Source organism: Cyclopterus lumpus, chromosome 18 (genome assembly GCF_009769545.1).
Source record: "Cyclopterus lumpus isolate fCycLum1 chromosome 18, fCycLum1.pri, whole genome shotgun sequence".
Taxonomy (NCBI): domain Eukaryota; kingdom Metazoa; phylum Chordata; class Actinopteri; order Perciformes; family Cyclopteridae; genus Cyclopterus; species Cyclopterus lumpus.
Window position 1 is genome coordinate 1,452,590 of NC_046983.1, and position 21,861 is coordinate 1,474,450.

General features: G+C 41.5%; 2 protein-coding genes across 5 annotated transcripts; one reads left to right on the forward strand and one right to left on the reverse strand.

Annotated features, from left to right (window-relative positions):
- The first annotated feature begins 1,867 nt into the window (after positions 1-1,867).
- On the forward strand, positions 1,868-7,239 carry LOC117747595 (type-2 ice-structuring protein-like). Of its 2 annotated transcripts, none has more exons than XM_034556968.1 (6): positions 1,868-2,126; positions 2,215-2,241; positions 2,531-2,640; positions 2,768-2,902; positions 4,058-4,166; positions 6,956-7,239. In XM_034556968.1, exons 1-6 carry the CDS (start codon positions 2,066-2,068, stop codon positions 7,039-7,041), a joined length of 528 nt encoding a protein of 175 aa, XP_034412859.1. In that variant the 5' UTR covers positions 1,868-2,065; the 3' UTR covers positions 7,042-7,239. The 2 variants fall into 2 exon arrangements, with proteins under 2 accessions (XP_034412859.1, XP_034412858.1); XM_034556967.1 differs by having other exon boundaries at positions 1,871-2,126; positions 2,206-2,241.
- A 1,016-nt stretch (positions 7,240-8,255) lies between these two features.
- LOC117747512 (coronin-2B-like) lies at positions 8,256-21,667 on the reverse strand. Of its 3 annotated transcripts, XM_034556800.1 has the most exons (17): positions 21,504-21,667; positions 20,099-20,154; positions 19,753-19,870; positions 13,648-13,848; positions 13,362-13,478; positions 13,131-13,280; positions 12,196-12,396; positions 12,007-12,123; positions 11,220-11,324; positions 10,957-11,053; positions 10,107-10,222; positions 9,928-10,018; positions 9,684-9,844; positions 9,217-9,387; positions 8,746-8,913; positions 8,580-8,648; positions 8,344-8,500 (listed from the first exon to the last, which is right to left on the reverse strand). In XM_034556800.1, exons 3-17 carry the CDS (start codon positions 19,801-19,803, stop codon positions 8,435-8,437), a joined length of 1,881 nt encoding a protein of 626 aa, XP_034412691.1. In that variant the 5' UTR covers positions 19,804-19,870; positions 20,099-20,154; positions 21,504-21,667; the 3' UTR covers positions 8,344-8,434. The 3 variants fall into 3 exon arrangements, with proteins under 3 accessions (XP_034412689.1, XP_034412690.1, XP_034412691.1); XM_034556799.1 differs by having other exon boundaries at positions 8,258-8,500; positions 8,580-8,913; positions 9,217-9,315; XM_034556798.1 differs by lacking the exons at positions 19,753-19,870; positions 20,099-20,154; positions 21,504-21,667 and adding an exon at positions 15,758-15,885 and having other exon boundaries at positions 8,256-8,500; positions 8,580-8,913.
- Positions 21,668-21,861: the final 194 nt, after the last annotated feature.

A 21,861-nucleotide genomic window follows, 5' to 3' on the forward strand; every position in this document is an offset into this window, starting at 1 on the left:
GACCCTTCTCATTAAACTTAGGCAAGATGTGCAAATTACTCACAATACTGGGAGAGCATGATGACGAACTGTCTTCCCGTCGCAAAATATCCCCAGAAAGCTTACCATCTCTGATTAACCCCACATTGTCCAGCTGTCTACTGCCGCAACCTCTCAATTGCCACTAGCTTCTCCCCCTCAATCCTTTGCTTCTAGACTGCCCATCAAAACTAACCTACCTCACTGAACCCTAGTCTTTATTCAGATTAGCGGGAGGCTTTTTAAACACTGACACCAGCAGCTCGGTTAGGACCCCAGCAAGCTGGTGACCCACTGCAGCTCTGGATGTGTCCCAGAGACCACTGCTCTGGACGCACACCACACAAAAACAAACCCAAAAGCATCCAGGGACACTCCACAAAAGCCAAAAGTCACACTAGAGGTCAATGTGCTCAAAAATGTAACAACAACGTAACAACTAACAGCCTCAAACAACTTAAATTTGGACGGACGAGCCCCCACACACAGGTAGTAGTTAACAGAAAGGGTTTTATTTAACTTAGGTAGCATAACATAACTTATGTAGCATAAACACATCTTATGTAGCATATAAACAGTGGCGTGTGGAGTCAGTAGTTTCAGTGGTGGAGGGGAGTGCATGCGTGGGAAGTGTGTGTGTGGTCTAGTGTCAGGTCAAACCAGACTCTCCTACAAGCAGCCAAACGGGGTCTCAGGGCAGCGAGGGCTCCTGAGACCTGAGGCCTTTAAATGCAGCACTGGAACACGAGGCCCAGGTGTCGCCAGTGCTGCTGATGACCTCAGGTGTTTCCACTCTTCTGATGACTCTTGGCCACGCCCACCTGCAGGGACACGAGCCAGTAGCAGAGAGGGTCGTCACAATAATACTCGTCCCATTCAGTGTGTAAGGGTGCTGGTAGAGAGAGTTGGCAGATATGCAGTGTGGAGAGTCAGGAAGAAGCTCAGGTTGGGTGTCACCTCATCTGGGAAACTGCTTCTGTTGTTCATCAGTGAAATAAATAGTTTTGTTTCCATAAACCAAACTGAATTTGATACCAGATAAGACAGAAATACAACAAAGTGCAGATCCCCCAGAAGGCCCTGTGATTTGTATCTCAACTTCTTCGTGATCCTTCACAATCCGTGTGTGTTTCTTTTCAAAGCTGTTTTTATTCTCTGTGAGGAAAGGCCCACACAGTAAAGTTCTATCACTATTTTAATACTATTTATTTTAAAATGTTATTGTTCCACGTTTAAGTCATGCAAAATACAGAAGTTGAGAACGTGTTTTTTTCTCTGTACAGGCGTGATGTTACGAAACCTTCAAGCTCACTGTGACAACAGGAAGATGCAGTCCAAATCCATGGTTCAGTGTTAAACATATTACATGTAGGTCCTCTGTATGCTTTTATCTTGTCTTCATCGAACATTTTCAGAGAGCTAAAAGAACCCTTCCATGTGAAATGCTGTTGAACTCAGTTTTCCAACATGACTTCACATGGTCTTTGTTTCCTTGACACCTGAAGTGAACAGGGAAGTAAGAGGAGCTTCTCTAAACACAGTGAGTGTTCCAGTTTTTGTTTGAAGATACTTCTCTGTTTCATGCATTCATGTCGTCATATTTGTGAAGATGTTTTCTACATCTGTGTGAGCTTTGTCTATTTACAGTCTCTAGTTCTCTGTATGTCATCTGCCCACAGCTGATGCCTTTGAAGAAGATTCATCATATAATTCATCATATAGTGCAATGGTGACCCCAGGAAGAGAGCACAGCAGTCCATCACAGTATAGTTCGACCTTTGTCTGATCATGACGGAGCATGATCTGTTTCTGTGTATGAGACACACATCTGTCCTCACTTCCCTTAGAGATGCTAAGATAAGAGGCTGTATTGATGATGTCTTCCTCTTGTTCTGCATCACAGGACGGCCGACGCTTCAGACTTCAAGAACCTTCTGACTTTACATACTGGACAGTCAGTGTGTTTGTTTGTCCTCTCCAGAAGCATAAGTAATATATCTGTGTCTGTATTAAAGGTAGTCTGCATCATCTCATCATCATCGTCACCATGAAGACGCTGACTGTCTCTGCACTTGTTTGTGCCATGATGGCTCTGGCCGGAGCTGCTGGTGAGTACAATATAGAGAAACTGCTGCAGATTGATTCATTGTGGAGGATCAGTAATAATCCAGGTCAATAACGTTCTAGTTCTTCCAGAGGGAGCTCCAGAAGAAGACCAAATGGGTGAGTAGCTTTTAGATGCTTCGTCTACACAGTTTGAATAGAATATAGAATAACACAATTTAATACAAAATAACATTTGTTACATTATGTTATGTTAAGTTATATTATCTTATTTTGTATTTAATTACGTTGTGTTATCTAATGTTATTTCATTTAGTGTTATCCTATTGTGTTATATTATTATATAGCATACCACGTACCATGAACATGGATTGATTTGTTACAGTAGTATACATATTGTACCTGGAGAGACTCTCACCACACATTACTCACCAAACTCTTCTCCCAGCAAAGAGCCATCTGGTCAAGGGGTCCACGGCGTGTTCCGGGGGCTGGACTTTGTTACACGATCGCTGTTTCCACTACGTCCCGAGAGCGCTGAGGTGGGCTGAGGCTGAGGTAATGTCGTGGCTTTGGGGTTGCACTCACACACATTCGCTGACTGGGCATCTTCACCGACTTGGTGTTGTCCGTGATGCCTTCGTGACCGACTCCTCGTCCCTGTGTGTCGGTTCCTCTGCTGTAGAAACACTGTGTCTTCATGGGAGGAAACCTGGCATCCGTTCACAGCGCCCAGGAGTACCATTCCATTCAGGCGCTGATGATTAGCACCAGTCATCAGTACAAAGAAACATGGATTGGAGGATCTGATGCAGAAGAGGTATTATATTCATCACTGCACCACTTGGAAATATTGCACACAAAATACATGTAATATGTATGTCCCATTCATATTCCGGTCGACAGGTTTCTCGTTTCCTCTGTTGCTCCACTCCTTTCAAACCTCCCACTCTCCTCTTCCATGGCCACTGTTCCCCTTCAAATTGCTCTTCATATTTATATTATTTGTATTTTATACATAGGGCCATCCAATCAATTTCAGCAAACATCCCAGAATGATTCAATGCAAAAAAAGTTAAATATTTAACATTTATCCCAACACTGACATAAGGACATTTTATTAATATGTCAGTATATTAATGATATATTTATATATATATATATATATATATCATAATAATATTCAGTATAATATGTTAAATAAATACCATGTAATATAAATATCATAGAGATGTCATAAATATATTATAATAAAATCTAAATATCATATAATCACATGAAAATATATAATCTAATAGAACATGTTTATATATTTAGAACCCCTCTGAACCTTGTGAGCCTGTTTCTATCCTCCTCCTCGTTGTGTCCGTCGTCCAGCTGGTAGCGACGTTCACGTTTTTATTACAAACTCCCCTCAGAGGGCTTTACAATCTGTACACGTACGACATCCCTGACCTTTGACCTCACATCGGATCAGGAAAAACTCCCAAAAAACAGAAAAAACCTGTCACAGGGAAAAAAGGTACATCACTCATTTACATCTTTAATCAGTGATTGGCTAAACTGCTTCTTAGACCCGCCTCTTTTGGGCCAAATCGATTTGGCCCCAGAGACATGCTGACAGGCGGACAGGACGAGCAGGAAAAGCAGATATTTTGCGCAGATATCCTATTTTACAAATTGTTACAACCCGGCGTTAAGTCAGGGGGCGTAACACAAACATTACTGGGTATATTCCATATTTCAAAAACACACATATTGACAATTTGTATAATTATTCATATTCATATTATTTATTTTGTTGTGGCTCAAGGTGGGGCCAGGCCCCATATCCCTCTATTGGCTAGCTGCCACTAATTTGAGATATATTTAGATATACATTTTCAGTAACAAATTGCTCCTCGGGGGACAAATGAATATTTATCTTATCTCACCTTTTATTTCTTACAATATTTAATGTTATCCTTCCTTCCAGGAGAAACAATGGTTCTGGAGTGATGGAACTCCTTTCCACTACTTGAACTGGTGTTCTGGAGAGCCGAACAATATGCACCAGCAGAATTGTCTACAGATGAATTATGGAGGTGAAACCACACAGTGCTTTTTTTAGGAGTGATGCTTGTGTTAAGGGGAACGCTTTTGTTTTCCTCCAATGAAATAGATACATTTTATTGTTAATATCTGACTAGGATGGAACGATTCTGTGTTGTATTGTGTTTCTTAAGAAAGGACCTCCTTCTGTGTCAGATATTCTAGGTTTCAGTGTGACATCATTTATCTATTATTATCATGGTTTTGATGATTTGTATTTGTATTAGTGTCAGCTAACTTTTTCCATCAATGATAATTGGTGACATAAACAGTTCTAGGTTTTGGTTTGTGTAACATTCACTGACTCGTCTTTTGGTCTGTGTAACATTCACTGACTCGTCTTTTGGTCTGTGTAACATTCACTGACTCGTCTTTTGGTCTGTGTAACATTCACTGACTCGTCTTTTGGTCTGTGTAACATTCACTGACTCGTCTTTTGGTTTGTGTAACATTCACTGACTCTACTTTTGGTTTGTGTAACATTCACTGACTCGTCTTTTGGTTTGTGTAACATTCACTGACTCGTCTTTTGGTTTGTGTAACATTCACTGACTCGTCTTTTGGTTTGTGTAACATTCACTGACTCGTCTTTTGGTTTGTGTAACATTCACTGACTCTACTTTTGGTCTGTGTAACATTCACTGACTCTACTTTTGGTGTAACATTCACTGACTCGTCTTTTGGTTTGTGTAACATTCACTGACTCGTCTTTTGGTTTGTGTAACATTCACTGACTCGTCTTTTGGTTTGTGTAACATTCACTGACTCTACTTTTGGTGTAACATTCACTGACTCGTCTTTTGGTTTGTGTAACATTCACTGACTCTACTTTTAGTGTAACATTCACTGACTCGTCTTTTGGTTTGTGTAACATTCACTGACTCTACTTTTGGTGTAACATTCACTGACTCGTCTTGGTTTGTGTAACATTCACTGACTCGTCTTTTGGTCTGTGTAACATTCACTGACTCTACTTTTGGTTTGTGTAACATTCACTGACTCGTCTTTTGGTTTGTGTAACATTCACTGACTCTACTTTTGGTCTGTGTAACATTCACTGACTCGTCTTTTGGTTTGTGTAACATTCACTGACTCTACTTTTGGTGTAACATTCACTGACTCGTCTTGGTTTGTGTAACATTCACTGACTCGTCTTTTGGTCTGTGTAACATTCACTGACTCTACTTTTGGTTTGTGTAACATTCACTGACTCGTCTTTTGGTTTGTGTAACATTCACTGACTCGTCTTTTGGTTTGTGTAACATTCACTGACTCTACTTTTGGTCTGTGTAACATTCACTGACTCTACTTTTGGTGTAACATTCACTGACTCGTCTTTTGGTTTGTGTAACATTCACTGACTCGTCTTTTGGTTTGTGTAACATTCACTGACTCGTCTTTTGGTTTGTGTAACATTCACTGACTCGTCTTTTGGTTTGTGTAACATTCACTGACTCGTCTTTTGGTTTGTGTAACATTCACTGACTCGTCTTTTGGTCTGTGTAACATTCACTGACTCGTCTTTTGGTGTAACATTCACTGACTCGTCTTTTGGTTTGTGTAACATTCACTGACTCGTCTTTTGGTTTGTGTAACATTCACTGACTCGTCTTTTGGTTTGTGTAACATTCACTGACTCGTCTTTTGGTCTGTGTAACATTCACTGACTCGTCTTTTGGTGTAACATTCACTGACTCGTCTTTTGGTTTGTGTAACATTCACTGACTCGTCTTTTGGTTTGTGTAACATTCACTGACTCGTCTTTTGGTTTGTGTAACATTCACTGACTCTACTTTTGGTCTGTGTAACATTCACTGACTCTACTTTTGGTGTAACATTCACTGACTCGTCTTTTGGTTTGTTTAACATTCACTGACTCGTCTTTTGGTTTGTGTAACATTCACTGACTCGTCTTTTGGTTTGTGTAACATTCACTGACTCTACTTTTGGTCTGTGTAACATTCACTGACTCTACTTTTGGTGTAACATTCACTGACTCGTCTTTTGGTTTGTGTAACATTCACTGACTCGTCTTTTGGTTTGTGTAACATTCACTGACTCTACTTTTGGTCTGTGTAACATTCACTGACTCGTCTTTTGGTGTAACATTCACTGACTCGTCTTTTGGTTTGTGTAACATTCACTGACTCGTCTTTTGGTTTGTGTAACATTCACTGACTCGTCTTTTGGTTTGTGTAACATTCACTGACTCGTCTTTTGGTCTGTGTAACATTCACTGACTCGTCTTTTGGTGTAACATTCACTGACTCGTCTTTTGGTTTGTGTAACATTCACTGACTCGTCTTTTGGTCTGTGTAACATTCACTGACTCTACTTTTGGTGTAACATTCACTGACTCGTCTTTTGGTTTGTTTAACATTCACTGACTCGTCTTTTGGTTTGTGTAACATTCACTGACTCGTCTTTTGGTTTGTGTAACATTCACTGACTCTACTTTTGGTCTGTGTAACATTCACTGACTCTACTTTTGGTGTAACATTCACTGACTCGTCTTTTGGTTTGTGTAACATTCACTGACTCGTCTTTTGGTTTGTGTAACATTCACTGACTCGTCTTTTGGTCTGTGTAACATTCACTGACTCGTCTTTTGGTTTGTGTAACATTCACTGACTCGTCTTTTGGTTTGTGTAACATTCACTGACTCGTCTTTTGGTCTGTGTAACATTCACTGACTCGTCTTTTGGTCTGTGTAACATTCACTGACTCGTCTTTTGGTTTGTGTAACATTCACTGACTCGTCTTTTGGTCTGTGTACCTACAGCTGACAAGTGCTGGGATGACGACCATTGCTCCCGTCAAAAGCCATCCGTCTGTGCCAAGAAGAAGTTGACCGATCGTGAGGCATGAAGAACCCCAAAGCTTCCTATTGCCCATTTCTCTTTCTATCGCTGTAGCGCTACTTAAGAAATGATATGACAGGCTACAGGACCAGGAGCTCGATGGTCTTTGTGCCTTAATATGAATGCTTTTAGCACAACCTTACATATACTATACATATATAAACTTTATTTCTACATGCATTAATAAATGGCTCAAGCATTGAAATAAGTTGGTCTGTCATAAATCTATCAATACATCTTTATATGTTGGACCGCTAACAGCTTTAACTATAACACTAAATAATAGTTAACACTTTTCATGTTTTGATTAATTAAAGGTTCTAAACCACAAAATAATACGTGATGTGTAACTAAGCTAATCATTTTAATTTATTTTTATTTGCTTGATGTATTTCCTCAGTACACATTGTAAACATGAGTTTATGGTCTCCATCTCTAGTTTCTAGTCTTCTTCAATACAGAATGATGTTGATAACGGTTTAAGTTTTCATATCATGAAAGTTATTTGTAACATTTTGGTGTCCTATAAATGTCTCCGGTAATTTAGTTTTTTAGCCCTCTCTTGTTTTGCATAACTCCCCTGAAACCCTGAAGATGGCGCCAGAGGAGTAGCAGAAGTCTAGTTTTGTCCCACTTGAATTACAATATGCTAAAGAGTCTGTGGACTCCACACACAGGCTGACCTGCCTTGAAGCCTCACCCTATAAAACAGCTGCCTGGTCACTTCCTGCTTATGTTGCAAAGATGAGGATGCCAATTATCTCCTAAGGTAGGGAACTCTCTCTCTCTTTCCCTTTCTCTCTACCTCTCCCTCCTCTCTCTCTCATTGGTGGTCATTGTCAAAGCCAACTGCAACAGCATGACGCCTCCTTGTGGCTACACCTGACGCTGCATTGACCTTCACACATATCACCTCAGTTGACCAGGCCTCTGTTTCTATCTTGACCCCGTCTTCAGATCTTTCCTTTGGGATCTTAACTGCGACGACAATGTTGTTGACGACCTCCTTCTTCAAATTCATGAGGTTCAAATGGATCCGCTCAGCAGAGCTGATCCATCCAACAGTTATTGAGACTTCTCTTGGTGGACAACAAGAGTTTTAGAAGAAAGAAAGAAAGATGTGTGTTTTTAAATATATTTCCCTGAAGTTAACCTGCTCTGGACAAGTGAGCCATTCAACATAATCATTAATGACGATGTTGTTATGATTATTAATGAATTACCAATGTGTTGGTCGTCGAGAATTTGGCTGAGGCTATCCATGAGAAAGAAAAGCAGCTAAAAGTGCAAACACTATACATTTGTCAGGATGTCAGCTGAGTTTCCTTTATTGTTTGGAAATGTTGAGTGATTTGATTGGTCCAGCTTTAAAACAGCAGTGTGAGAGCGGACTGGTGGAATCAGAAGGTTGCCCTCATGTTGTTTCTGGTGTTGTTGAGGTCCAGCTCCAGCTGTGTGATCCTCACCTGCACAACAGAAACAATCACTGCATTAGCGATGAGTTTCAATGCTTTGCTTTTTGTGTGGACATGTTTGAATACGAACATCTTTGGCATTGACTTGTTCTCTCAGGCCTCTGAGTTCGTCTTGCTGTCTGTAAAATGCCTGCAGGAGCTGAAATGAAAGAAACCAGATTCTTGGCATGAAGAAGATGAAGTCCAACCAAAACATTGGCACACTCGGTATTGTCAGGCGCACAGCTGAGCCTCACCTCGCTCTCGGCTGTTGGCGGCGGCCTCTCTGCAGGTTCACAGCAGTGTGGAGTGCAGCAATACGTCCACAGTGGGATGTGGGTCTCATCTGGCTGCCACCCAGACAGGCCGCTCATGTCCCCGGGGTATTTGGCATCCTGGTAGGCCAACTCCTCCTCAAAGAAGGCCTCAAGAGAAAGGATCAGCAGGTTTATACGTCAGCAGCAAAACAGAGCTGGACAGAACTTTGAGACACGTTGAGTTTACTGCAAACAATATATATTAGAATAATAATATCATTATTATATTTATGCCACAATATAGTCTCTAGAGCGATCACATAATAACTTGTCTCCAGATGTTCAGGTACTAGTTTTTTGGCGATCTTTTAATGTGCGTCGTTGTCTGTAAGAGTTCCTGTACAGCAACCCCTCATTGATCACAAAATCATATTCCATTCAACTGGAATCTTTACACTTGTCTAAACCGACCATGGTTGTCTGCTGGAAAATCGGGGTCTTGTAGAGCTGGTCGTCCTTCAGAGGATCTGCAGTTCGATCCTCGGCTCCTCCGGTCCATGTTGATGTGTCCTTGGGCAAGAATGGATGTGAATGCGTATTTAGTCCTGATGGAGAGTGGCACCTTGCATGGTAGCCTGCCATCTGGGTATGAATGGGTGAATGGCATGGAGTCACTAGAAAGGCGCTATACAAGCTCATTTACCATTTACATACAGTCTTTGCTTGACTTGTATGGGGTACTTCTAAAAGGATTTGGTATCTGCACTGTGCAGTGAACATTTTGTTGTGCTGATCATAGCTAAAAGGTCTTGGAATTAAGAACTTAAAGGCATGTCCTGCCGGTCTGACATGAACATGTTTCCCTGTTGCAGTGGCAAATCTGCTAGATTTACTATAATCTAAACAAATAGCTGTCTGTAACATATTTATTCTTCTACCTCTTCCATAATGTCCAGGTTGGGCCCGGTCACTGCAACAACAGCCAGATCCATCTGGAACCTCAAGCAACTCAGCTGCCTCACTAGCCCTTTCTCTGCAGGGGTTTCTGGGTACGGGTTGGTGACTCGAGTCCCAGGCTTCAAGGACATCAGCACTGGGCCTGATGGAGATATGTAAGATATGCATGGGTCTATCATATATCGGTCAGCCATTTTGGCTCAAAGACACTAATGCCTCACTGACTTCTGTTGACCCCCAACAGCCACTCCTGAGCTGTCATGGCCGCCTGGTTTCCGGCTGTCATTGGGAACAGATCCTCTTGGAAAGCATCTGACTGGAAGGATGGAAGAAAACGCTGCAACTACTTCCTGTCTTGATCATCAGTAAAAGCTGATGACAATAAAAGTGAGGTATTTGCTCACCTCTTTCCGTGGTACGATCATTGACAATGGTTCCACCAGGTCCTTGATGGCGATCAGGCGGTAGAATCTGAAAACTTCACAGGCGCTCACGTCCAGGCCGCGCTTTGGCATCACCCCTGAAGTGAAGACACTTGTCAAAGGTCATCTAGAAACAGAGCACGTTATTTCACACATGTCAAAGTCTGTTCCAACCCAGCTTGGGAGGTAGCGTCTGGTTCCCTCGACAACAAAAACATTTTTTGATTAGTTGGCTCAATGGATGGATTGAGATTTAAGAACTACACCACAGTTGCATGACTCCAATGTCAACAATAAGCTTCTAAATAGTCATTTTATTTACTGATGTTTTTCATAGCTAACCGAGATAATCTCTTAAACTTGTGTTTATACAGCTTTCTTCCTATCTTTATTCAAGAGTTCTTTGTTCTCAATTTGACATTGATTTCACTGCAGATTATGCAATGCAATTTGAGCAGAATCAGAGCAAATCCAAGCACCAAAAGGGGCTATTTGAATATAAAAATAGGGTTTTAAGCAAAAGCATAACAAATATTATGTGAAATCAGTAAGTCATGCCCTAAAATTGAAAGTCCACGCACTTGAAGTTCGGCAACAATCTCCATATCTGTTAACCATAGACCTTATTTCATCTTTTAAACATCCAATCAAACAAACCATTGACTTTTGAGACTCATTTCAGGGTATTAGGACTCAAACCTGCAGCACTCTATGGGACTGGGAGCTGAAGTTGGTATTTTTAGAGCAAATTTAAGTTTAAAGGTAAATGTAACAGTAGTGCATCAAGACACCAAAATATGAAAACAATTCTCAAAGCATGTGTTGATCTCACCAAGTCCTTTCTGTGGCAGCAGAGACCTGCACTCCGACAGAAAGCTGATATACGGTTTCTCAGTGCTCAGCTCGTAGTATCGGATGTTCCCGTCACCCTAAATCGAACATTCAAGGGCATTTGGTCGCAGCGTATTTAGGCAATTTAGGACAAATGTATGAGTGCATCAACAACTGAACTCAAATGCAAACAAGAGATATATGGTGAAGTTTTATAAGACAATGTCCCAACCAGCAGCAGGAAATAAATCCAAGTGTGTTGACCTTTCCTGCCAAGTAGAGCATGTGTGTGTCCGGGTCGTAGAACGGGAAGAGGACTCCTGCAGATCCGTCCAAGTCTTCTTCAAACAGCGGCTCAGACAAGTCGTCCTGGACACAAAGAAACTCATTTATGATATTTATGGATTTTCCAATTAAAAAACTTTACATTTCGGGATGATGTATACACTTTCATTTTTGTTTTATTTTTTACATTTTAATTTCCTTTATTATTTACATTCTTAAAAGTAACATGCCCTGATATTTTATTTTATTGTATTGTATATTTGTAAAACATGTTTTGCTGCCTGGGGATGAGTAAAGTAAAATCTAATGAAGGTGACTTGAAAATAGACTAATATGGCTTTGGTGCTCATTAAATGTAGCCAAAACCTCAATGTATCAACCTAATTGTAGAGGTATGCATACTCCAGTTTAATGAATCCATGGAACATAATGCATTTCATGAAATCCTCCTTCTGTTTTGTGTTTTGTTATTTTTGTTATTTATACCCAGTGCTCCTTATGAAGCAGATCAGTTTAAGCTGTTGTTTATACATATTCACATTCAGATGTTGTTGTGTTTCTTACCGCAACAACATGGTAATAATTGTCAACAACATGATGATAATTATCATGAAAAAAGGTCATGTTTTTAAATGACGAGCAAAAATGTAGATTAAAAATGTAAATGTGCTCCAGGACTCCATATTACAATCTGTTGACTCTATTTAAGTAAGTATATCGCTCTATTCAATAACCAAGGAAATGCCAACGGGTGTTTGTGTCTCACAGGGTCCCAGAGGACGATCTGTCGGTGGTTCCAGGGCGAGCTGCCGGTGGACAGAAGCATCTTCAACCCTCCGATGTATAACACTTTGCTGGCTCTGTGGGTCTTGCTGCTGGACACCTGCGGGAACATTGTCACAAGTGTGTTTTAGTTTTCACACCTTCAGACAAAATGAATACCTCAAAAACACACCTGTAGGATCCTTCCTGTCCGGGGGTCCAGGACTCGAACCCGTCTGTCTTTGGACGTGACCGCCAGCCTGCTGCCGTCACTGTTGAAGCTGACAGACAGCAGCAGCGCATCAGATGGGTAGCGGTGGTGAATGGGCATCAGAACCACCCGGACGGGGTACCTGAGCACCGCACCTCCCTGGGACACATCCCAGAGGAGGACCTGGGGCCGAAAGAGAGACTACGTCAGGGCTGTTTTGCTGGGTGAGTTTACCTCGACCTGAAAACACAAATTTGGGACAATGACAAGGCCTGATTCTGTGAATCTCATCCTCAAAACTAGACCAAATACATATATCTGCCATTTCTGGTTCAAATGTGGTCCCTCAGAGCCAGAAACCTCTTGTTCTGAGAAGTGAGCCAATGCTGAAGTACCTCAAACCTCCATTCTTTCAGATGGTCATCAGGGGCGACCGACTCTTATGGTTGCAAAACAAGTCTGATTGTTTACAACATCATGGGAAGCCTTATGTTCTTCTAGCAAATTATTCTTCTAGTCAAATAGATCATAAAGCAGGGTATGCTTTAGGGGCGGAGCTACCTTGTGTTTAACAGATTGCTACTAAGGTGTTGTCAATGTTTCTGTCCGATGACTATCACCCGTATTCAAGCCTTTCTTATATACGGTATTCGGACAGAACTTTGTGAACTCCCTACTGGAGAAAATCCCTGAGGTGTAAATGTAGAGAATACACGGGAACTGAGGGATGTTTTTCTTTAGGGTCCAGTCTGTCATATAATAGTACACAGTATAAAAAGTGCAAAACAATAATGGTTATGATTTACTACGTTAAAACGGAATTCTTAATCATGAAAAAACTATAATACAAAAGTGCAAATTTGTACGTCGCTAGTAACGACTTTGACTGGTCGCCCCTGACCAATGAGCATCGTCACCTTGTAGTCGTAGGCGGAGCTTAGCAGCAGGTTTTCAGCTGTCGGATGCCACTCAATAAGTGCCACCCTCCTGGAGTGACCAATCAGAGTCGTCCTGGCCTTGGTGAGGTTCTGCTGGACGCCACAGACCGGGATGTCCCAGATCTTCACCTGCACACAGACAGGCACTGGGTGGTGTTTACTATACTCGCGGGGACATTTCAGCTGAAACAACAGGAACGTTGTGCTCACGGTGCAATCCTCCGAGCACGAGGCGATGCAGTGGTCGTCAAACGGGTTCCACTTGACGTCCAGGACCCGCCCACTGTGGCCGCACACCCTCGGGTGCTGAGGGTCCACCCGTCCTGTCTGAGAGAACGGACATTAGGACAGGACGAGACCCTAGAGGGTTCTCTTACATGTTCTTCATCCGTTTAACATGTATTCCCCATATTCATGATTTTAATATGTTCTTATACAAAGGATCAAGTTTTACTTCCTTTTAAGTTTTTATCGGTGACCATGAGGGACTACGCACATGATGGATGGGCAGGACCAAAAAGGACCCGCCCCCGGCGCACTCCGTCACCACGGCGAGGAAGCAGGGATTGGCTGAGCAGCTGTGGTTGTCGTGGACGCTGCGGGCGATCGGCACGCCGTCGTAGCCGCGCTCCTTGGTGGACGGCTTCCCGAAGACGTGGCGGAACTTTGAGCAGCGGAAAGACGAACGCCACGACATCTGCAGGACAGGAAGTCCAAAGCTTTAAAAACTTTATTAGCACTTTAAAGTCAACAAAATGGACCCACGGTGGCTTTCTTTAACACATAAAGACAGTAAGATTAAATGTGTGTGTGTGTGTGTGTGTGTGTGTGTGTGTGGCCTCATCAATAAAACAGTCAGCTGTCATTATTGGCTTTCATAATCTTATCAATAATTAATCAAATTCTGAACGTCTTAATCATTCTCACACACACACACACACACACACACACACACTAAAGCGATAAATCCTTCGTCCAGAACAGTTTGTTTGTGTTATTAAATATTCAACAGTTGTTACAAATTCCTCCTGACCTTTGACATTTCAGTGGCTAGGAGAGATCAGATTACTGTGGAGAGAGAAGGAGGAGAAGAAGAAGGAGAAGAAGAATAACCTAATCCACTCAGATCATCCATCTGCATACATTAATATTATTAGGTGACATTTATGTACATTTACTTAAGAACTGGAGATATTTGAAGTACTTTACTTGATTATTAACATTGCCTGCTGCGTTCCACATCTCACGGGGATATATCTCACTTTACTGCACTATATTTATTTGGCAGGTACCGTTAGTTAGCTAGCTAGCTAGGTAGTTAGCTAGTTAGTTAAATAGTTAGTTAGTTAGGTAGTTAGTTTAGTTAATTCAGGTGTTGCATTATTAAAAGGGGATACAGTCATAAAATAGAGCACATTTAAAACCATGTTGTCTTATTTCCATCCTAAATGTCTCCATTGTTTAATGTAAACAATATTGCTCTCCCATTGATGCTCTCACACTCGTTCGTATTGATTTTGGTTTTGCTGACAGCCGAGGAGATGGGAAAACATGAAGCTTCGAACAGGCTAACCTAGCTTAGCTTGAGCTACACGGAATAAACATTATAACGTCCTGCAAGTAGTTCAGCTTATAAACAAACATCTGTAATATTGTTCATGATCTGACTGTAACTCTCTCACGAAGACATTCAATATTTTACATTTCATTTAGCGGACCCTTTTATGCAAAGTGGCTTTCACACAGCTGAGGGGGAAGAGGCGTGACCAAGGACACGGACCAGGGGATCGAACCGCCGGTCTGAAGACAGACCTGCTGACCGCCGACGTACAGTCACATGAAATATAACAAACAATAGGCTGTTGTCTCACCTCTGTTACAGTCACATGAAATATAACAAACAATAGACTGTTGTCTCACCTCTGTTACAGTCACATGAAATATAACAAACAATAGGCTGTTGTCTCACCTCTGTTACAGTCACATGAAATATAACAAACAATAGACTGTTGTCTCACCTCTGTTACAGTCACATGAAATATAACAAACAATAGACTGTTGTCTCACCTCTGTTACAGTCACATGAAATATAACAAACAATAGACTGTTGTCTCACCTCTGTTACAGTCACATGAAATATAACAAACAATAGACTGTTGTCTCACCTCTGTTACAGTCACATGAAATATAACAAACAATAGGCTGTTGTCTCACCTCTGTTACAGTCACATGAAATATAACAAACAATAGGCTGTTGTCTCACCTCTGTTACAGTCACATGAAATATAACAAACAATAGGCTGTTGTCTCACCTCTGTTACAGTCACATGAAATATAACAAACAATAGACTGTTGTCTCACCTCTGTTACAGTCACATGAAATATAACAAACAATAGACTGTTGTCTCACCTCTGTTACAGTCACATGAAATATAACAAACAATAGACTGTTGTCTCACCTCTGTTACAGTCACATGAAATATAACAAACAATAGGCTGTTGTCTCACCTCTGTTACAGTCACATGAAATATAACAAACAATAGACTGTTGTCTCACCTCTGTTACAGTCACATGAAATATAACAAACAATAGGCTGTTGTCTCACCTCTGTTACAGTCACCAGAGTTCTCTTCCTGCTGTCACTGTGATAGAAGAGGACCGTCAGCTGCTGCTGGAGACTACTGCTGAGTGCTGTGTGTGTGTGTGTGTGTGTCAGTGAGTGTGTGTGTGTGTGTGCGTGTGTGAGTGTGTGTGTCAGTGTGTGTGTGTGTGTGTGAGTGTGTGTGTGTGTGTGAGTGTGTGTGTGTGTGTGTCAGTGAGTGTGTGTGTGTGTGTGCGTGTGTGAGTGTGTGTGTGTGTCAGTGTGTGTGTGTGTGTGTGTGCGTGTGTGAGTGTGTGTGTGTCAGTATCAGATGTGGAGAGGTGTTTGTGCGCGTGCACCCGTGCATAAACAGCTCTGCTAATGTGGAAGGGGAGGCGAGACGTTATGGATCACACAGTCACACACACACAGTCACACACACATTCACACTCACACACAGTCACACACACACTCACACACACACTCACACACACTCACACTCACAGTCACAGAACCCGGCTCCTACCCGACAAATACGGTGACGACACAACAGCTGATTGTAACGTGAAGTGTTTATTTAACTTAATAAAGAAATAGTTAACGTGATGGAGTGTAGCAGTCAGTAACAACAGTCAAACAGTCAATAACAACAGTCAGTAACAACAGACAGTAACAACAGTCAGTAACAACAGTCAAACAGTCAATAACAACAGTCAGTAACAACAGACAGTAACAACAGTCAAACAGTCAATAACAACAGTCAGTAACAACAGTCAAACAGTCAATAACAACAGTCAGTAACAACAGTCAGTAACAACAGTCAAACAGTAAATAACAACAGTCAGTAACAACAGTCAATAACAACAGTCAGTAACAACAGTCAATAACAACAGTCAGTAACAACAGTCAATAACAACAGTCAGTAACAGCAGTCAGTAACAACAGTCAGTAACAACAGTCAATAACAACAGTCAGTAACAACAGTCAGTAACAACAGTCAATAACAACAGTCAGTAACAACAGTCAAACAGTCAATAACAACAGTCAGTAACAACAGTCAGTAACAACAGTCAAACAGTAAATAACAACAGTCAGTAACAACAGTCAATAACAACAGTCAGTAACAACAGTCAGTAACAACAGTCAGTAACAACAGTCAATAACAACAGTCAGTAACAACAGTCAATAACAACAGTCAGTAACAGCAGTCAGTAACAACAGTCAGTAACAACAGTCAATAACAACAGTCAGTAACAACAGTCAGTAACAACAGTCAATAACAACAGTCAGTAACAACAGTCAAACAGTCAATAACAACAGTCAGTAACAACAGTCAAACAGTCAATAACAACAGTCAGTAACAACAGTCAGTAACAACAGTCAAACAGTCAATAACAACAGTCAGTAACAACAGTCAATAACAACAGTCAGTAACAACAGTCAATAACAACAGTCAGTAACAACAGTCAGTAACAACAGTCAATAACAACAGTCAGTAACAACAGTCAATAACAACAGTCAGTAACAACAGTCAATAACAACAGTCAGTAACAGCAGTCAGTAACAACAGTCAGTAACAACAGTCAATAACAACAGTCAGTAACAGCAGTCAGTAACAACAGTCAGTAACAACAGTCAATAACAACAGTCAGTAACAACAGTCAATAACAACAGTCAGTAACAGCAGTCAGTAACAACAGTCAGTAACAACAGTCAATAACAACAGTCAATAACAACAGTCAGTAACAACAGTCAGTTGTCCAAAGGAAACCAAACCAACGTTCTGTTCCTCTCCACTAATGTAAGAAGAACACACTTGTGGACCTAAGTCAAACGTTGTATATTCTAGAACATTTTCCTTATTTTGATTATTATTATTTATTAAATCCACGAATTTAACAAATTCTGGACTACTTACTTGAAAAGGTTTTTACAACTTTGTTCGCAGTTATTACATTATGAAGGTAGCATGGAAAAGTGTGTGTGTGTGTGTGTGTGTGTGTGTGTGTGTGTGTGTGTGTGTGTCGTAATCTCATAATAGTGTTGAGGAACCATTTTATCTGGCCTCATCAATAATGCAGTAAGCTGTCATTATTGTCTTTCATAATCTTATCAATAATTAAACAAATTCTGAACGTCTTAATCATTCTCTCACACACACACACACACACACACACACACACACACACACTAAAGCGATAAATCCTTCGTCCAGAACAGTTTCTTTGTGTTATTAAATATTCAACATTTATATACAGATTTCCTGTACAAATTCCTCCTGACCTCTGACCTTTCAGAGGCTAGAAGAGATCAGATTACTGTGGAGAGAGAAGGAGGTGAAGGAGTAGAATAAGGAGGAGGAGAAGGAGGAGGAGGAGAAGAAGTAGGAGGAGGAGGAGGAGGAGTAGGAGATGGAAGAGGAGGAGGAGGAGGAGAAGTAGAGTACGGTAATCTGGTAAAAACAAAACAGAGGTTTGAAATGTTTTTTCTTGTGGATGGATTAGTCTCACCTTGAATTTGAACATTAATTAATTAAATGATAAAACCATCTGTAACCCGTGTGTGGTCATCAGCCAGTAGAAGCAATACAAACAGTATATGTGGGTCATATTTACCTTCATATGAGGAGATAAAGACATTCAACAAGAGGTTCAACAACACAGAGTTTAAAACAGGAAAGTGAGAGCAGACAGGTGTCGGTACTTTAATGTATTTACAATGTTGCAACCTTGTGGGGACAGGTGCAGAAACACAACACATACACACTCACACACACACACACACAAAGGGGCGAAGCGGGGACCCTGAAGACTCAAGGACAAGTGGGGACACAAGGTACTAGAAATGGAGGCCACGTCATTTACTGATCACGTACTCTGGCTTCTGTGCCAGTAAATGTCTTTTGTCATGTGTTGAAGCTGAAATCTTCTTGATCACATGTGTATCATGTGATAAGTCACATGTATGTTAGCTGTGTCATTTCCCCCTTATATGAATATAAACATCGACTCCAGAGAGTTAAAACATACAAAGAATGAAACAATGACAGTGAATAACAGATCGCTGTGAATATATAAACATTCTTCTCTTTTTCAGTAAATGAACAGATTTCAGATCTTAGAAGGGGGCTAATGCATTGATGAGTCCCATGATAATAATGGACCAGAGCTCTGTTTCCTCCCTCATCTATCCAGCTCTGAGGTCAGATTGGTGATGAAGAGGAGGATGAAGCACCAGGTGTTGTGGATAACCTCTCTCACTTCTCTAAGACTGAGCAGCTCATTCACACATCAGATCACATTTTAAAACACATTGTCTCTGTCGCCTTCTTTGTAACATCTTTAAGTAATACATGAGAATACTCTATAAATTCATATTTGGTATCTTCTCTTCTAGTTTGAGAGACATTCTTTGAATCTGGTTCTAAAGCCAGAGAGGGAATCTTTGAATCTGGTTTTCCACCCCGACAGTAATAGAAACCCCAAAAAACACCCAGCAGAGTTCCTGGTACCGTCAGTCCCAGTAGACAGTAGAGGACGGTCCATCCCGGACTCTCTGGTTGTGATGGACTTCCTGTCTGGGAAGGATCTCCTCCTCCACTTCTTGGTGTCTCAGGTTGGGTCTGATCCCTCGCTGCTGTAAAGAGACCAAACAAGTCATGAGAAGAAAGAACATCTAAAAACATCTAAACAAGACAAACTCAAAGTGCACAAGAGATTAAACTGAAACATGTTTCACAGATCCTGAAAGAAGGAATCACATCATTTATTCACTCACCTGTGACATTGAGGTGACATTCCTCAGAAGCAGAACCATCACCTGCGTTCACGCTACACAGGTAAACACCCGAGTCATCAGTCCTGAGTCTGGACACCTGAAGTCTGACTAGACCTTCTCTGAGGGCGTCTTTGTCCCACTGGACTCGTCCTGCAAAGCGTTCGTCCTGAGACTTTGGGACCTCGACACCTTTATGTACATGAAACAGAACAGAGCTCTCGGGACCTGGTGACAGTACACACCAGAAATAAATGGAGTGGAGGGAACCGTCTGTTCTGGGGGAGAACCTCCATTCCAGAGTGACGTTGAGGTTCTCCTCTGCCTGATAGGAGGTCTGTGTCACCTCCACTAAGAATGATCCTGTTGGAGAGAGAGAGACAGAGAGGAGACAGAGTAAGGAGCTGACCCAACGTGAACATGAGCCTTTAGACTCCACCTGGAGATGTTTACTGGTTGTGAACTCTAAAGACACAAAGGAAGGAAACAGGTGCACGATGGGAAGAAGAAGTTTCTTCACTGAGGTTTTAAAGTGAAGGTCTTAAAGTGTGTGTTGAGTCTGTGGAGAACAAAGTGAAGCTGGAAACTAACCAGAGACACAGGAGGTCAGTGTGAAGAGCAGAATGATGCAGCAGATCATCTTCTCCCTGTGAGAGGAGACAGGACACAAGTCATCACCACAGAGCATCTTCTCCTTGAGAGGAGACAGAGGACACAAGTCATCACCACAGAGCATCTTCTCCTTGAGAGGAGACAGAGGACACAAGTCATCACCACAGAGCATCTTCTCCTTGAGAGGAGACAGAGGACACAAGTCATCACCACAGAGCATCTTCTCCTTGAGAGGAGACAGAGGACACAAGTCATCATCACAGAGCATCTTCTCCTTGAGAGGAGACAGAGGACACAAGTCATCACCACAGAGCATCTTCTCCTTGAGAGGAGACAGAGGACACAAGTCATCATCACAGAGCATCTTCTCCTTGAGGAGACAGAGGACACAAGTCATCACCACAGAGCATCTTCTCCTTGAGAGGAGACAGAGGACACAAGTCATCACCACAGAGCATCTTCTCCTTGAGAGGAGACAGAGGACACAAGTCATCACCACAGAGCATCTTCTCCTTGAGAGGAGACAGAGGACACAAGTCATCACCACAGAGCATCTTCTCCTTGAGGAGACAGAGGACACAAGTCATCACCACAGAGCATCTTCTCCTTGAGGAGACAGAGGACACAAGTCATCACCACAGAGCATCTTCTCCTTGAGGAGACAGAGGACACAAGTCATCATCCCATCACAGATCAGCAGACTCCTCCAGCAATTCCATTATAATTCAACAAGGTCAGTTAGAGAGAATTTCCTCATGCAGAATTCCAGAACATCACAACAACGTCTAATTCCTTCTATAATGTGTTCCCTTATGCAGTCAGGACCAAGAGTATTTGGACTGACACAATTTCTTTTATTTTCCTCTTTGCGCGACTCTACACAGCATTTGAAATGATGCAGTCAATGTGTGGTTGGACTTTCAGCTTTACTGAAAAGTAATTGGAGGATTGTTTTACACACTCTGTCCAGGGAACTCTCTGTCCAGGGAACTCACATACATTTATATATATATATATATATATATATATATATATATATATATATATGTGTGTGTGTTACAAGCCTAAAAGGGGGGATAAATAATCACGAGAGTGATTTGGTGTCTTTTCCTCAACAAGGCTTTACTTTGGTTCTTTTGCACAACACAATTATTTATATACATTCATATATCACTAAACACAAACTAGCTTCATCTTGATCTCTGAGTCACACAATGGCGGCTACACAGCTAGCTGCAATTTCAGTCAACAGACAACTCCCGTCCATTGCAACACAAACACTTCAATACTCAACTCTTAAGTAACCAAAACAGACCACCAGCATCCTCAGGAAACATCTGACATCCATAGCGACATGTTAACTTCATCATAACCAACAACATACCTAAAAGGGGGGATACATAATCACGAGTGATTTGGTGTCTCTTCCTCAACAGGCTTTACGATCATCCGTCACGTGTTGAAGACTGTAGAGATCAATCATTCACCGGATCAATAAGATCCAGAAAGAACAACATCTTTGTTTGAGTGCCCGTGGACCGAACCCGGAAGAGGAAGTGCACTCTGCATGGAGGCGGGACTTCCTGCTCTGTGTGCTTCTACCTGTGAGAATACTTTGATTGGTTATCAATATCTCAGACTGTTCTCACCTCGATGATGCAAAAATAGTTTTTGCATCATCTATAAACCTGTGGACTTTAATATTTAAATATTTGTTTGAGTAATATTTGTATTAAAACGTC

Coding starts and splice junctions, on each gene's coding strand:
- LOC117747512 (XM_034556798.1), bottom strand. CDS start 13,848: ATGTCGTGGCGTTCGTCTTTCCGCTGCTCAAAGTTCCGCCACGTCTTC. Junction 13,479..13,647: donor TGGTCCTGCCCATCCATCAT/GTGCGTAGTCCC, acceptor CCGTTCTCTCAG/ACAGGACGGGTGGACCCTCA. Junction 10,223..10,956: donor GCTGCCACAGAAAGGACTTG/GTGAGATCAACA, acceptor TCTTCACTTCAG/GGGTGATGCCAAAGCGCGGC.
- LOC117747595 (XM_034556967.1), top strand. CDS start 2,066: ATGAAGACGCTGACTGTCTCTGCACTTGTTTGTGCCATGATGGCTCTG. Junction 2,242..2,530: donor TCCAGAAGAAGACCAAATGG/GTGAGTAGCTTT, acceptor CTCTTCTCCCAG/CAAAGAGCCATCTGGTCAAG. Junction 2,903..4,057: donor GAGGATCTGATGCAGAAGAG/GTATTATATTCA, acceptor CCTTCCTTCCAG/GAGAAACAATGGTTCTGGAG.